The 16,546-nt window shown below is 45.0% G+C and overlaps 1 protein-coding gene across 1 annotated transcript in view; it reads right to left on the bottom strand.

The window, feature by feature from the left end:
- The window catches only part of LOC132381917 (protein polyglycylase TTLL10-like), a 49,092-nt gene extending 40,854 nt beyond the window's left edge, over nucleotides 1–8,238 (bottom strand). The window contains exons 1-2 of the mRNA XM_059951630.1: nucleotides 7,890–8,238; nucleotides 1,958–2,117 (exon numbers count right to left, since the gene is read on the bottom strand). Coding sequence (XP_059807613.1) covers nucleotides 1,958–2,117; nucleotides 7,890–8,238 — 509 coding nt within the window. The remainder of the gene's footprint in view (nucleotides 1–1,957; nucleotides 2,118–7,889) is intronic.
- Between the last annotated feature and the right edge of the window lie 8,308 nt (nucleotides 8,239–16,546).

Here is a 16,546-nt window from a genome sequence, read left to right as displayed (position 1 = left end):
ATTTAAGGGCAGGGTGGAAGTTAGAGGCAAAGTTGATGAAATTGATGAGCTCAGCATGGGTGCATGGATCATCACACTGCAGTCTTTGACGTAGTGTAGGAAGAGTTGGGGAGCATTGCCAGGGAAGGCTTGGAAATTGGCCTGGTCTATGCAGCCAGCGAAAAGGCAGGCATAGCTGGGGCCCTTATGAGTGCCCATGGCTACCACTTGTGTTTGGAGAAAGTGGGAAGAGCTGAAGGAGAAATTTGTTGAGGGTGAGAACCACTTCTGTGGACGGAGGAGGGTGGTGGTGGAGGTGAGCTGATGAGGTCTTTTGTTGAGAAAGAAGCGGAAAGTTTTAAGGCCTTCTTGATGGGGGATAGAGGTGTATAGGGACTGAACAGCCACGGTTAAAATGAAGAGGCTATGTTTAGGGATTTGAAAGTTGTTGAGGAGATCGAGAGCATGTGACATATCGGTGGGATGGGACTGAACCATCAGGGATAGAATGGAGTTGAGGTATGCAGGCATGAGTTCGGTGGGGCAGGAGCAGGTAAAGATAATGGGCCTACCTGGACCATTGTAAAGGAGAATTGAGGAGGTTACAGAAAGACATAGTGTAGCTGTGTAAGATGGTTGGAAAAAATCAACACGCCACAATACATAAGGAAACAGGAAAAATAACCGAGTGTCGTTGTGTATGGCTGGGGAAGTCACTGATGAGACTAGAGAGGGAACACTCCTATAATACTGGTCAGGAAGTGTGTTACTCTATTAAATCAGTTCAGAGAAGGCTCATTAGATTTACCTTATTGATCTAATTATTTAATATGCAGATTATCTTATGAGGAAAGATTGGGCAGGATATTGGGAAATGGCTGGGCAGGCACTGTGCTTGGCATAGATTGGTTGGGCAGAAGAATGTGTCTCCATGGACCGTCCCCGTAACATTGGGTACACGGACCCTTTCTATGACATAGTGTACACGGCCCCTGTCCCTGATATTGTGTATGTGGCCCCTATCCTTGACATTGTGTACACGGCCCATGTCTGTGACATTGTGTACACAGCCCCGTCTCTGACATTACATACGCGGCCCCTGTCCCAGACATTGTGTATGCAGACCCTGTCTCCAACATTGTGTACACGGCCCCTGTCTTTGACATTGTTTACACAGACCCTGTCTCTGATGTAGTGTACAGGGACCCTGTCCCTGACATTGTATGCACAGCCCCTGTCTCTGACATAGTGTACGTGGCCCCTGTCTCTGACATAGTGTGCACAGACCCTGTCTCTGATGTAGTGTACAGGGACCCTGTCTCCGACATTGTGTACGCGGCCCCTGTCTCTGACATAATGTACACGGACCCTGTCTCCAACATTGTGTACACGGACCCTATCCCAGACATTGTGTATGCGGACCCTGTCTCCAACATTGTGTACGCAGCCCCTGTCTCTGACATAGTGTACAGGGACCCTGTCTCCGACATAGTGTACAGGGACCCTGTCTCTGACATTGTGTATGCAGCCCCTGTCTCTGACATAGTGTACAGGGACCCTGTCTCTGACATAGTGTACACGGACCCTGTCTCTGACATTGTGTACACGGACCCTGTCTCTGATGTAGTGTACACGGACCCTGTCTCCGACATAGTGTACACGGACCCTGTCTCTGACATTGTGTACACGGACCCTGTCTCTGATGTAGTGTACACGGACCCTGTCTCCGACATAGTGTACACGGACCTTGTCTGTGACGTGTGCACAGACCCTGTCCCTGACATTGTGGACACAGTCACTCCCTGTAATATTGTACTCTGTGCATATTGTACATGTGATATTGTTCCAGAATGCTTATAACATATTTCATCCAGCCTCTCCAATTTGCCACAATAAAATCCCTTTCTAAATAACTGAGCCATCTGTGAGAAAGACAGCAATTATGCATAACCTGTAATGAAACTACCTCAATACCTACAAGTCAGTCCCATTTGTTCCAGAAACATAGAAGCTTGGCTGGCAGTCCTCTTCCCTCCTGGTTCTGGGGGCCTTGGGTGTTATGGTAGCCTTTGTTTTCTGGAGAGGAATCCCATGGCGAGGTTTTGCATCTTCAGCTTTAGTTTGAGCAGCGTCAGTTCCTGCAGAGATGGAAGGAGAGTATGGTGGTTGAGATTGGAGTACACCTCTTCAAAAACACCACAATCATAGAGGTATCCCTAGCACCAGGCCCTTTGCCCATCCTGTCCATGTCGACCTTTCTTGCCCACCTGCACATCTGGCCCTCATTACTTCCATACCCCTCTATGTCTTGGCCACAAACAATCTGTTGGAGGAACTTACCAGGTCAGGCAGCATCTGAGGATGAAATTTGCTCCTGTGTGCGAACATTAAACGTTAAGAGTTGACAAACCTTTTGAGGCTGATATTCCCACATGCCAAAGGCGAATTGTTAAACTTCTCTTTGTCATTTTTTAACCAGGGCTGAGTGTGGATTGAGTAAGAGTCAGCAGCTGGAGTCTCACATTTTGCAAACATGTTTGATAAAATTCTGTGAAATAGATGTAAGAGACCAACCTGAAAAATTGCTGAGTGCCTGCCCAGGTTTTCTGCGTTTTTGATGTGGACTTGGACTATAGAATTTTTTTCAGTCTTGCAGTGTTTTGTATTCTGTGTTTTTCACCTGATCGTTCTCATTTTGTTTGTGTACAGGGGTGGGGATTTGGTGGCCGATGTGCCTGTTCCAGTTTTGTTCATTTTTTTGTACGGGGTGTGTGGGATTTGGGGGTTGATGCCATTCTTTTTCTTTCTTGGTTTTGTGGCTATCTGGAGAAGAGCAATTTCAGAGATGTACCTTTTGATGATAAATGAACCTTCAATCACTGACCTTTCTAGGAAGCATCTTGGGATTTGCTGCATTGCTAAGGAAGTTAGCTTTGAACTCTATTCTAATGGAAAGGTAGTTACAACTCTTTTTGAAGAGGTATTACGTCTTGCATTCTCCCTGTGATGCTACTGGTGACGATGATCTTCCTTAAGATGGTGTTGCTGAACCTGTCAAGTTTTGACAGCAAGGTTAAAATTCTTCAGTATTTCTTGCTTACTACTCAGATATTTAAACATCTGTGTCTAGTGTGCATTTGAACTGCAGAACAGGGAAACTAATTGAATAAGAAACCAACTTAGGAAGTTCAAAGTTCAAAGCGCATTTATTATCAAAGTATGTATATCATATACAACCTTGAGGTTCAACTTCTCACAGTTATGTATCAGTGTCTCTCTCAGCAGGACAGTCCAAGCCTGGACACAAATGCATAAGAACCACAGGTACACTTGCCAGCACTCCACGTTACCTGTACAGCACAGACACAGGTCCTTTGGCCCATCTAGTCCATACTGAGCCATTTAAGTTGCCTACTCCCAACACCCTGCACCAGGACCATAGCTCTCTATACCCCTACCATCTAGCTATCCAAACTTCTCTTAAATGTTGAAATTAAGCTCACATGTACCACTTGCACTGGCAGCTCATTCTGCACTCTCACCACCCTCTGAGTGAAGAAGTTTTCCCTCATATTCCCATTAAACATTTCTTATTTCATCCTTAACCCATGACCTCTAGTTGCAGTCTCACCCAATCTCAGTGGATAAAGCCTGCTTGCTTTCTCTACCCCTCTGTCAAAGCTCCCCTCAATCTTTTATATTCCAAGGAATAAAGTTCTAACCTATTCAATCTTTCATTATAACTCAGGTCCTCCAGTCCCAGCAACATCCTTGTAAAGTTTCTCTGTACTCTTACAACCTTATTTATATCTTTCCTGTGGGCAGGTGACCAAAACTGCACACAATACTCCAAATTAAGTCTCACCTATGTCTTATACAACTTCACCATAAATCCCATCTCCTGTACTCAGTACTTTGATTATGTAAGTCAATGTGCAGCAAAAGCTTTCTTTACAACCCTATCAACCTGTGATGCCACTTTCAATGAAGTAAGGACCTGTTCTGCCAGTTCCCTTTGCTCTACCGCATTGCTCAATGCCCTTCGATCAATGATTGTCACTGAGCATTGTCTAACTAGAAACAGAATCAAAGCTTCAGAGTACATTTATTACAAAAGTATGTACACAGAATACAACATCACGTTTCCTGATACCCTCCCAATTCACCTCTGCAACAGTACAACATTATGTAGGTAGCTGTTTTGATATTAGTCCATCACAGTACCATCCTGCTGTATAAAATGATTACTGATTTAAACAATAACAGTGCCAACAAATCCCATGTTCAGTCACTTTATTAATCTTCGATGCTGGTCTACCACAGCAGTTAACTTTAACCCAGAGGCATTCCATACAGTGTCAGTCTATCCTGTACCAATCATGTTAACAGTCACAACACAATTATCTCTCAGCTCCAGTCCATCATAATAACCATCAGTCTGAGTGCCAACTCCTCACAACACGAAACCTCACAGAAACAGCTTATCACACTGACAATCGAACATGCTAACAACATCTCCTCATCTCGAGCTGTCCTAATGCCGGTCACTGGAGCAATCCATCACACAAAATCACACATAATCTGCTTCCGTATCATACAGGAACACCTACCTGTGTCCCTGCAGATTAGTCCCATCCTGTCCATGTATGAGGAACACAACAAACAGGAGCAAGTGTAGGCCATCAGATGAAGGATCTTCGGCCCAAGGTGTTAATTTGGCTTCCCTTTTCACAGAGGCTGCCTGACCTGCTGGGGATTTGCAGCATTTTCTGCTTTTCTGTCACAGTAACAATCTCAGTGTTAGTTTGCCACAGTGCTAATCTATCATTGGTTCATTCCAACACAATGCCAAGCTATCATTGGTTCATTCCAACACAATGCCAAGCTATCATTGGTCTATTCCACCTCAGTGCCAATTTATCACTGGTCCAATAATCTCTTCTTGGGCTTCCAGCTGGGTACAGGTATTGCTTACAAACTCTGCCATTTTCTTCAGGGAAGATGCCTGGCCATTGCCAGTCCAGTGGTATTTATACCCCCTTAGTCTATCCTTCCTGATTGGTTAGTCCTCATCCATTTGGGTTCCCCATCTTGTTCTTACTTAGAGTGATATTTTGGCCTTTGTTAAATTTCTTTCCTCTAGGTTTACTTTAATGGCATCCTTTACCAGGCATTCTAAAACCCATTGGTGTGACACAGCAGTTTTGTGTCATCAAGGTTAATCCTATGGCTATTGCGAATGCAGGGTTCTGCTACCGACAATATCTTCAGAGAACCCAAGCGGATCCACTTCCTGTGCTCCTTGATGCGGGTTTCCACCATATGCCCTGTCTGAAGGATATACACTGCTCTGCATTCACAGGGAATCCTGGGATGGGGGAAGGAGCTGATGGTACTGGAGAGGGTACAGGGATGGGGAAAGGAGCTGATGGGACTGGGGAGGGTACAGGGAGATTCACTGGGATGGGGGAAGGAGCTGACAGGACTGAAGAGGGTACAGGGATGGGGAAAGGAGCTGATGGGACTGGGGAGGGTACAGGGAGATTCACTGGGATGAGGGAAGGAGCTGACAGGACTGAAGAGGGTACAGGGAGATTCACTGGGATGGGGGAAGGAGTTGACAGGACTGGAGAGGGTACAGGGAGATTCACTGAGATGGGGGAAGGAGCTGACAGGCCTGAAGTGGGTACAGGGAGATTCACTGGGATGGGGGAAGGAGCTGACAGGACTGAAGAGGGTACAGGGAGATTCACTGGGATGAGGGAAGGAGCTGGCGATAGTGGAGAGGGTACAGGGAGATTCACTGGGATGAGGGAAGGAGCTGACAGGACTGAAGAGGGTACAGGGAGATTCACTGGGATGAGGGAAGGAGCTGACAGGCCTGAAGTGGGTACAGGGAGATTCACTGGGATGGGGGAAGGAGCTGACAGGACTGAAGAGGGTACAGGGAGATTCACTGGAATGGGGGAAGGAGCTGACAGGACTGAAGAGGGTACAGGGAGATTCACTGGGATGAGGGAAGGAGCTGGCGATAGTGGAGAGGGTACAGGGAGATTCACTGGGATGAGGGAAGGAGCTGACAGGACTGAAGAGGGTACAGGGAGATTCACTGGGATGAGGGAAGGAGCTGACAGGACTGGAGAGGGTACAAGGAGATTCACTGGGATGGGGGAAGGAGCTGACAGGACTGAAGAGGGTACAGGGAGATTCACTGGGATGGGGGAAGGAGCTGACAGGACTGGAGAGGGTACAGGGAGATTCACTGAGATGGGGGAAGGAGCTGACAGGACTGGAGAGGGTACAAGGAGATTCACTGAGATGGGGGAAGGAGCTGACAGGACTGAAGAGGGTACAGGGAGATTCACTGGGATGGGGGAAGGAGCTGACAGGACTGAAGAGGGTACAGGGAGATTCACTGGGATGGGGTAAGGAGCTGACAGGACTGGAGAGGGTACAGGGAGATTCACTGAGATGGGGGAAGGAGCTGACAGGACTGGAGAGGGTACAGGGAGATTCACTGAGATGGGGGAAGGAGCTGACAGGACTGGAGAGGGTACAGGGAGATTCACTGGGATGAGGGAAGGAGCTGACAGGACTGAAGAGGGTACAGGGAGATTCACTGGGATGAGGGAAGGAGCTGACAGGACTGAAGAGGGTACAGGGAGATTCACTGGGATGAGGGAAGGAGCTGACAGGACTGAAGAGGGTACAGGGAGATTCACTGAGATGGGGAAAGGAGTTGACAGGACTGAAGAGGGTACAGGGAGATTCACTGGGATGGGGGAAGGAGCTGACAGGACTGAAGAGGGTACAGGGAGATTCACTGGGATGGGGGAAGGAGCTGACAGGACTGGAGAGGGTACAAGGAGATTCACTGAGATGGGGGAAGGAGCTGACAGGACTGGAGAGGGTACAGGGAGATTCACTGGGATTGGGGAAGGAGCTGACAGGACTGGAGAGGGTACAGGGAGATTCACTGGGATGGGGGAAGGAGCTGACAGGACTGAAGAGGGTACAGGGAGATTCACTGGGATGGGGGAAATGATTTAGGTAATGAGGGGAAGCTGGGTCTGTTCTCTCTGGAGAGGAGTAGGTGACATGATTGAGGTTATAAATTTGTGAGGTGTATTGAGAAGGTAAACTGTAGGAAGCATTTTGTTATCAGCACTAGAGAACATAGAGTTAGTGTAAAGTGTTTTAGGGTCTGAAGGGCACCTTCTTCACCCAGAGAGTGGTGAGATTGTGAGATTCTCTGCTGGAGAGTGTGTTTGAAGCTGGGTTGTGACCGTGTTTAAGAACTGTCCAGCCGAAAACCTGGAGTACTTTGAGCATGCACTGGGCCATGGAGTTAACACAGATGGGTCCCACATGGATAAGTGGGTCGAGTGGCCTGTTTCCAAACTGTATTATTTGATGATACTATTGTAAGGTTAATGTCCAGATTGTTTTGGCCAAAGTGGAAGTATTGGTATTGTTACACTTTCCATTGTTTAGATAGAAAGCTATGAATGCACTGGAGAACGTGCAGTGGAGATTTTCCAAGGTACTGCCTGGGATGGAATGCTTTGGTTATGTGGGAAGTCTGGATAAACTGGGCATGTTTTCCCTGGAAGTGAAGATGTGGGGATCTAATAGAACTTTAGAGCCATACAGTATGAAAAGTGGCCCTTCGGTCCATCTCATCCATGCCAACTTTGATGCCCATCTAAACTAATCCATCTTGCTTGCATTTGGCCCTCGAAACCTTCCCACAGGAGACAACGGTTTACACTCAATAGAGACCACACTGTGACTTCCAGCTGCAGTAGCCAGGCCTGTCTTGTTTGCCCTCTTCCACCATTACCCTGCTGTTGCATCCACAGATTTGTGCAAACAAGGACTAATTGTAAATAATCCGAAACTAGTCTCACCTTTATTGGAGAACCTCTTTGATCGGTAGAACAGAGCTTGGACTGTTTGGTTCAGAAGTCTTGTGTTCTCATTTGTCATAGCTTCCTCCGCATCCTCCCACAGGACAGGTCTACCTCCAGACACTCTGGCCAGATCGGGCAAATGCTGGCTCCTTTCCGTTCCAGGAACACCATTCATTTGCTCCTTGCTTATCCTGGGATTGTTGGTCAGTGGTATTTGTTCTTCAAAAATCTCATCTTGGACACTGTCACTCAGGATCCCTCCGTTCACTGTTCTGACAGTGGAGTCAGGTTGTTTCACTGTCTTTACTTCACCCTGTGTTTGTTTGACTGGTTGGTCAACACTCATTTCCACAATCACATGCTACTATTTCTAGTTTCTTGCATTTCTGCCTGAATTCTTTTCCAGTGCCTGATCCTCCCTGAAGCTTAGACCTTCAATGTAAATCTCTTCGTCCGTAACTGTACCGTTTGGAGCCTCTTCCTTGGCCACATTCTCAAAAAAAAGTGACTTTTCCTGGAAGGTGACTTGATGGAACCCAGTGATGCTCAGTGAAGTCGCTGGCAAGCTGGAAGACCAAAATGAACTTTTAACACATTTTCCTATAAGAGAAAATGGCTCAAATCACACTTGCTTTAGCTTCAGTCGTAGTGCTTTCATATCTGGGAAAACATTTGTGGCTTCAAGCTACTTTCCAGAGTCATTTGTTCTGCCACCCAGTGTACCAAGGAGTGCCAGAGGCCCTCCATTGGTTGGGGTCAACCATGGATAGTGCACCCTAGCTGTCTATGTGATACACAAACCAGGACACAAGCCATCACATTCAATATGGAGATCAAGCTGTTGCCCAAGCAGCAGGATTCCCTCTCCACGCAGCTGAAAAATCCAAAGGAATGACAGAGACATACAGTTTGGCACCAGCGATGTGCAACTTCAACATAACTCTCCAATTCCTGTACTCAGTGCCTTGATTTATGAAGGCCAATGTGCCAAAAGCTTTTTTTAATGACTGTCAATTTAATGCCAATTTTGAGGAATTACGGATCTGTATTTCTAGATTCCTCTGTTCTTCCACATTCCACGGTATTCAACTGCTCACCGTGTAAGACCTACCCTTCTTTGTCCTTCCAAAGTGCAACACCTCACGCTTGTTTGCATTAAATTGCATGTGTCGACTAGATAGCATTTCTCTGGCTGAAGACGTTGTCTGATCTGTTTAATGCATGTCAATGAATATTGTACTGGCATAATGTCAGTAAAGTGTCATGTATTGAATTGTAGGCCCAAAAGCCTTTCTCTTTCTCCATGGAGGTATAGGGCAGTTCCTTTACAGCCTTCAGTCTGGGTGATGGTGCTCGGGAAGGGGTGGGGGTGGGGGCTGGATGCAGGGAGGTCAGTCTGGTGATACAGGGTTGGTGAGGGAGTGAGAGTAGGCAGGCTGAATATCAGTTGGGTAGTGGGTGGTTAAATGGGGTTATGGGTTCTGGAGAGAACGAGATTGAAAAATTTCAGCCATGGCAGAGCAGATTCAATGGGCTGAATGGCCTAATCATGTTTTTTTTTCACTTTGTAGTCTTATGGGAATCACTGGAGAATTGGTGAGGGTGGTGGATTAGCATACTAATGATAAGACTTGGCAGTGTGGAGGGTCAGTGAGATCATGGGGTCCATGTCCATAGGACAGTCAAAGCTGCTCTGCAGGTTAACAGTATTGTTAACGAGGCATATGGTGTTGATGCATTATCAATAACTCCAAAAGACTGGAAGTAGAGTAAATACTGAAAGGTTTTTGTTAGCAGTAAAACGGAGCACGTCCATGCTGGATGACTGTGGGAGGAACAGAGACACAATCACCTTTATCCAGGGGTCTGTAGGAGGAGCCACAGGAGCAGTCAGCAGAAGAGTGTGTCCAGACAGATATACATGGTTTACCACAGGTGTGTTGGGCTTCATCAACTGTGGGATTAAGTTCAAGAGGTGTGAGGTAATGTTACAGCTATACAAGACCTTAGTTAGATCTCACTTGGTGTCTGACAATGTTTGGCACCTTCCTGTCCTCTGGTACTTCTCCTGTCTCTATTGATGATGCAAAGATCATCGCCAGAGGCGCAGCAATCTCCTCCCACGCTTCCCACAGTAGCCTGGAGCACATCTCATCTGGCCCCGGTGTCTTATCCAACTTAATACCTTCCAAAACTCCAAGGTTACATGGTTGGCACAACATTGAGGGCTGTAATATCCATGGATTTCTATGTTTCTATGTTTCCATTACTTAAAGATGACCTGAACTCATAAATTCACAGAGTAATGTAACACAGGGAAAGGCCCACCACGTCCAGATTGACTAAGTACACATCTCCACTAATCCATGAAACAGCACTTGGTCCATCAATTGCTATGCTTTAGTCACTTAAAGGTTCCCCTAAATAGTACATAAATGTGGGATTCTTTGTCTCCACCACCCATCAGGAGCAACATACAAAATGCTGGAGGAACTCAGTGGGTCAGTTAGCATCCATGGAGGGAAGTGGACAGTTGACATTTCAGATCAAGACCCTTAGTCTGGACTGAAATGCATATTGAGGATTTCAATTATTCTCCAGATGAAAAAGTTCTCTTTCAGGTCCTCTTCGACCTGCTACACCAAACCTCTGCCCTCTACATTTAGACATCTCTGTCACGGCAAACAGGTTCCTATCATCCATCTTATATAAGTTCAGCTTTATTTTGTAACCCCACATAAGTGGCAATTTCCCATCAATTTCCCACTTTAAACGCATTCATTGTGAAGACCTGGTACAAGTTGAATGGACCCTCGGTGGAACTCACAGCATATCTGTGGTTGTCCTTTACAGGTGGGTTTTATGAATAGTACATCAAGCATGCATCATGGGCTCAGGTCGCATAGTGTGAGTTAATATTGATCTGATAGCTCTGTGATAATTCCCACCATGCTTCAGAACTTTGCAACCAAGCCCAAGGGACCAGTTCGTCTCTTGCCCTCATCCGGGACTCCCTCCCACTTCTGCAAAAAGTCTGACACATTTTCCATTTCAAGCATTTTTAAATGTATGAAAATAAACAAACTCTAATTATATGTAAAGTATGATAATATCCAACCTTAAAAAGGATCTAGCGCTTTCCATGACGAAATAAGACAATTATGCACAACGTTCCTACAGAATGGCTACAAGGAGAAGGAAACCAATCGGGGCCTTAAAAGGAACCCATCGCTACTGCTTGTCTTCCTGATATTTCCATGGTTTGTCAGAATCCTGAAGAAATACCAGATTAATACCATCCACAAACCCGTAAGGAAGCACAAATCCCAGCTGATGCGGTGAAAGTTGACCTGGGACTCAGGACAGCTGGTGTTTACAGGATTCCTTGTGAATGAGGAACAGTGTATATCGGTCAGATCCGCACCGGGGCTACAGAATGTGTATCCATCTGGGTTATCCAGAGAAATCAGCAGCATTCACAATGGCCATAGGATTGACTTCAACGGCACAAAACTATTGCGCTGTGTCAATGGATTTTGGGACCACCTGGCAAAGGAAGCCATTGAAATACAACTAGAGAAAAAATATTTTAACAAAGATGAAGGTCTCACTCTAAGTAAGAATTAGACTTCAATTGTAAACAAAGTTGGACAGTGGAAACCTAATTAGATGAGGACTAGCCAATCAGAGGGACTGACAATGGGAGTTTATATACCATCGGACTAGACGTGCTCAGGCATCACCCCTGATGAAGATGGCAGAGTTTATCATTGAAATGTTGGTTAAAACTGATGCTTGCACCTGGCTGGAAGCCTGAGAAGAATTTATTCATACAATCTTAAGTTTTCCTGAGACATCTGAAGTTCTAAACACACGACTTATGTAGGAGTATTTGATATCCAGCCCTCCCGTTCAGGATCCTCAGTCACTGGTGACAGACCATCAACCTCCATTCAGTGTGGGGAGAAAGGAGGGAACATGCTGTTCACTCGGGCTTGACCAGAGCTCCAGCAATCACAGAAAGTAAAGTCCGGACATTCCTCACTCCAAAGCAGAGGTAGTGCAAAACACTCACAGCCTGCACTGCAAGAATCTGCTCAGATTTCTCCTGAAGCCCCAGGAACGGGTCCTGAACACACAGACTTCTCACTCAGAGGTGAGAACACCATCCACCACAGCACGGGATCCCCAGGCATCACAGAACATGAAGAAATATGAGAAGTGTTTGAAACATAAATAACAGCACCCAATGTAATCCGCAGCAGAGCTACTGGCCAGAAAACTAAAATACTGAGTATAGCTCTACACAAACTAGCGCTGAACCCATTAATACCCTGTCCACCCCAGCCACATAACATCTTAAAATACTCACAACATTTGTAGCATGCCATATGTAAATGTATATTTAGATTGCTATCACAACTTATAATACTTGTTCTGCTGTCACAGGAGATAGTTGTCTGCAAATTGATGAGGACCGGTCATTTCCACAGTACGGTAAACAACAGCTGTAACCAGGCAACTGCTGCTGGGTAGCTATTGGGAATTGTAATTACAGTACCATTCACAAAACAAAGCCTAACTAGTCTCTACTTTGGGAAGAAGGTGAGGGTAGTCCCCAAAAGTTAACAACTTTTAAATGGTGAATCAGTTTTTGTCTGTAACTGTTGAGAAGTTGATTATACAAAACAGAGACAAAACCAGTAACATATGTAAACTGCTGGAGGAACTGAAGTCAGGCAGCATCTATGAGGAAGAGTAAACAGTCAAAATGTCAGGCTGAAGCCCTTCACCAGGACTGGAAAGGAAGGGGGAAGAATCTAGAATCATAAGCTGGGGGTAGGGGGAGGATTACAAGCTGGCAGGTGATAAGTGAGCTCAGGTGAGGGGAAGTTGGGTAAGTGCCGGAGAGGGGATGAAATAAGAAGCTCAGAACATAAGACAATAAGATGCAGGATCAGAAATAGGTTATTTGGCCCATTGAATTTGCTCTACCATTTCATTACGGCTGATCCAATTTTCCTCTCAGTCCCAATCTCCTGCCTTTTCCCTGTATTTCTTCAAGCCCTGACCAATCAAAAACCTATCAACCCTTGCCCTAGATATACATAAAGACTTGGCCTTCACAGCTGCCCGTGGCAAAGAATTCTGCAGATTCACCACCCACTGGCTAAAGAAATTCCTCCTTATCTCTGTTCTAAAAGGACGCCCCTATATTCTGAGGCTGTATTCTCTGGTCTTAGACTCTCCCACCATAGGAAACATCCTCTCCACATGCAATAGGTTTCAATGAGGTCACCCCTCATTCTTCTGAATTCCAGTGAATACAGGCCCAGACCCATCAAACACTCTTCACATGACAAGCCATTCCATCCTGGAATCATTTTCATGAACCTCCTTTGAGCCCTCTCCAGTTTCAGCACATCATTTCTAAGATAAGAGGCTGAAAACTGCTCACAATACTCCAAGTGAGGCCTCACCAGTGCTTTATAAAGTCTCAACATTCCATCCTTGCTTTTATATTTTAGTCCTTTTGAAATGAATGCTAACATTACATTTGCCTTCCTCACCACAGACTCAACCTGCAAATTAACCTTTAGGGAATCCTGCACAAGGACTCCCAAGTCCCTTTGTGTCTCAGTTTTTTGTATTTTCTCTCCATTTAGAAAATAATCTATTTTTTCATTTCTTCTAACAAAGTGCTTGATCGTATGTTTCCTGACACTGTATTGCACCTGCCTTTTCTTTACTATTCTCCTAATCTGTCTAAGTCCTTCTGTGGCCTCTCTGCTTCCTCAAAACTAACTTCCACTTATCTTCATGTAGTCTGCAAACTTTGTAACAAAGCCATTAATTCCGTCGTCCAGATCATTGATATATAATGTAAAGAGAAATGGTCTCAACCCAGACCCTGTGGAATACCACTACTCACCGGCAGCCAGCCAGAAAAGGTTCCCTTTATTCCCACTCTTTGCCTCCTGCCAATCGGCTACTGCCATATCCATATTAGAATCTTTCCTATAATACCATGGGTTTGTAGCTTGTTAAGTAGCCTTATGTGTGGCACCTTGTGAGGTCTTCTGAAAATCCAAGTACACAACATCAACCTATTCTCCATTGTCTATCCTATTTGTTATTTCTTCAAAAAATTCCAACAGATTTGTCAGATAAGATTTTCCCTTGAGGAAACCATACTGACTACAGCCTTTTTAAATCACATGCCTCCAAGTACCCTGAGAACTCATCCCTAATAATCAACTCCAACACCTTCCCTACCACTGAGGTCAGACTAACTGGCCTATAGTTTCCTTTCTTCTGCCTCTCTCCATTCTTGAAAAGTGGAGTGACATTTGCAATTTTCCAGTTCTGGAACCATTCCAGAATCTAGTGATTCTTGAAAGATCTTTACTAATTCCTCCATATCTCTTCAGCAACCTCTTTCAGATCTCTGGGGTGTACACCCATCTAGTCCAGGTGACTTATTTACTGTCAGACCTTTCAGTTTTCCAAGAAGCTTCTCTCTAGTAATGGGAACTTCACCCACTTCCTGACCCCTCATACCTGAAACTTCCACAGTGAAGACTGATACAAAATACTTATTCAGTTCATCCACCATTTCCTTGTCCCTCATTACTACATCTCCAGCATCATTTTCCAGTGGTCTGATATCCACTCTCACCTCTCTTTTACACTTTATGTATCTGAAGAAACTTTTGATATCCACCACTGAAGCCAGGCTAATTCTTAATTCTTGAATCTATTGTCTTTCTTTGTACTTACTGCAAATGAATCTCAGGGTTGCATATGGTGACATATATGTACTTTGAAAATAAATCTACTTTCAATTTTGGACTTTCTATGCCAGAAGACGAGTCATTCACCACAGAATTCCCAACCTCTGACCTGCTCTCGCATCTGTAGGATGTACCTGCTGATCTATGGTGACCCCTGCATGTTGACTGTAGGATGCTGGAAGATTGCAGTGTTGTTGAACATCAGGGTAGGTGTTTGGAGGTGGTTTGTGCCTGGCAAACAACATTGATGGACTCAGTGGGCTCTGACACACAACTTTGTGCACCTGTGGATCATGTGTTGCAGTGATTATGGTTTTGAAAGACTGGAAAATTGCAAATATCACTCCACTCTTTAAGAAGGGAGAGAGGCAGAAGAAAGGAAATTATAGGTCAGATAGCCTGACTTCAGTGGTTGGGAAGATGTTGGAGTCCATTATTAAGGTTAGGTTTCAGAGTACTTGGAGGCTCATGATAAAATAGATCGAAGGCAGCATGGTTTCCTTAAGGGAAAATCTTGACTGTTAAAATTCTTTGAGAAAATAGTAGGCAGCAAAGACAAAGAGAGTCAAAGGATGTTGTTTAATTGGATTTTCAGAAGGCCTTTGATAAAGTGTCACATATGAGGCTGCTCAACAAGAGCCTATGGTATTACAGGAAAGATTTTAGCATAAATAGAGCTTTGCTTGATTGGCAGGAGGCAAAGAGTAGGAATAAAGGGAGGCTTTTTCTCAGTTGGTTGTCGGTGATGAGTGGTGCTCCGCAGGTAACAGCATCGGGGGTTTCTTCTTTTCACATTATATGTCAATGATTCGTGTGATGGAATTGATGGCTTTGTGTTCAAGTCTACAGCTGATACAAAGATAGGTGGGGGCAGGTAGTGTTGAAGCAGATAATCTGCTAAAGGATTTAGTTAGATTAGGAGAATAGGAACTCTATGTTGGGAAGTGTATGTTCATGTACTTTGGTAGACAGGATAAAGGTGGAGACCATTTTCTAAACGGGGAGAAAATTTAGAAATCAGAGCTGGAAAGGGACTTGGGAATCCTCATGCAAGATTCCCTAAAGGTTAATTTGCAGGTTGAGTCGGTGGTGAGGAAGGCAAATGCAATGTTAACATTCATTTCAAGAGAACTAGGATATAAAACCAGGGATGTAACGCCTGAGGCTTTACAGTAAACAGTAACACTGCTATACTGTTTGGTACAGGGTGTGGTGTAAACGGTTTGGCTTGCTACTTTGGTCTGATTGTCAGGCATATTTCACATGAAGCACTGGTTTGGCTGATGTCTCAGTTCATTCTTGGCTAGTACGTCACTTCACGAGTTCTACGTTTACGTTTCTCCTCACCAAGATGCCCCTCATGTAGCTTCTGGATCATTTCTTTGCATTGCAACACTGGAATCACAAACCTGTTCTCTCTGAAGACCATATCTTCTACTATTGACAGTTCAGCTCTGCATTCCCAATAATCCCAATAATTCCCAATAATCCAGTACCAGAGGGCATGGTTTCAGAATAAGGGGTAGGTAATTTAGGACAGAGTTAAGGAAAAACTTCTTCTCCCAGAAAGGTGTGGGGGTCTGGAATGCACTGCCTCAGAAGGCAGTGGAGGCCAATTCTCTGGATGCTTTCAAGAAGGAGCTAGATAGGTATCTTATGGATAGGGGAATCAAGGGATATGGGGACAAGGCAGGAACCGGGTATTGATGGTAGATGATCAGCCATGATCTCAAAATGGCAGTGCAGGCTCGAAGGGCTGCATGGTCTACTTCTGCACCTATTGTCTATTGTCTAATCCCGAATACATATTGGACAGTCATTCCTAGTTGCTGGCCATCCTTTCGTATTGTATCTTTGAGT

This window comes from Hypanus sabinus, chromosome 27 (genome assembly GCF_030144855.1).
Source record: "Hypanus sabinus isolate sHypSab1 chromosome 27, sHypSab1.hap1, whole genome shotgun sequence".
Lineage (NCBI taxonomy): Eukaryota > Metazoa > Chordata > Chondrichthyes > Myliobatiformes > Dasyatidae > Hypanus > Hypanus sabinus.
The sequence above is the reverse complement of the archived record's forward strand: the minus strand, read 5'-3'. Positions and strand labels throughout refer to the sequence as shown.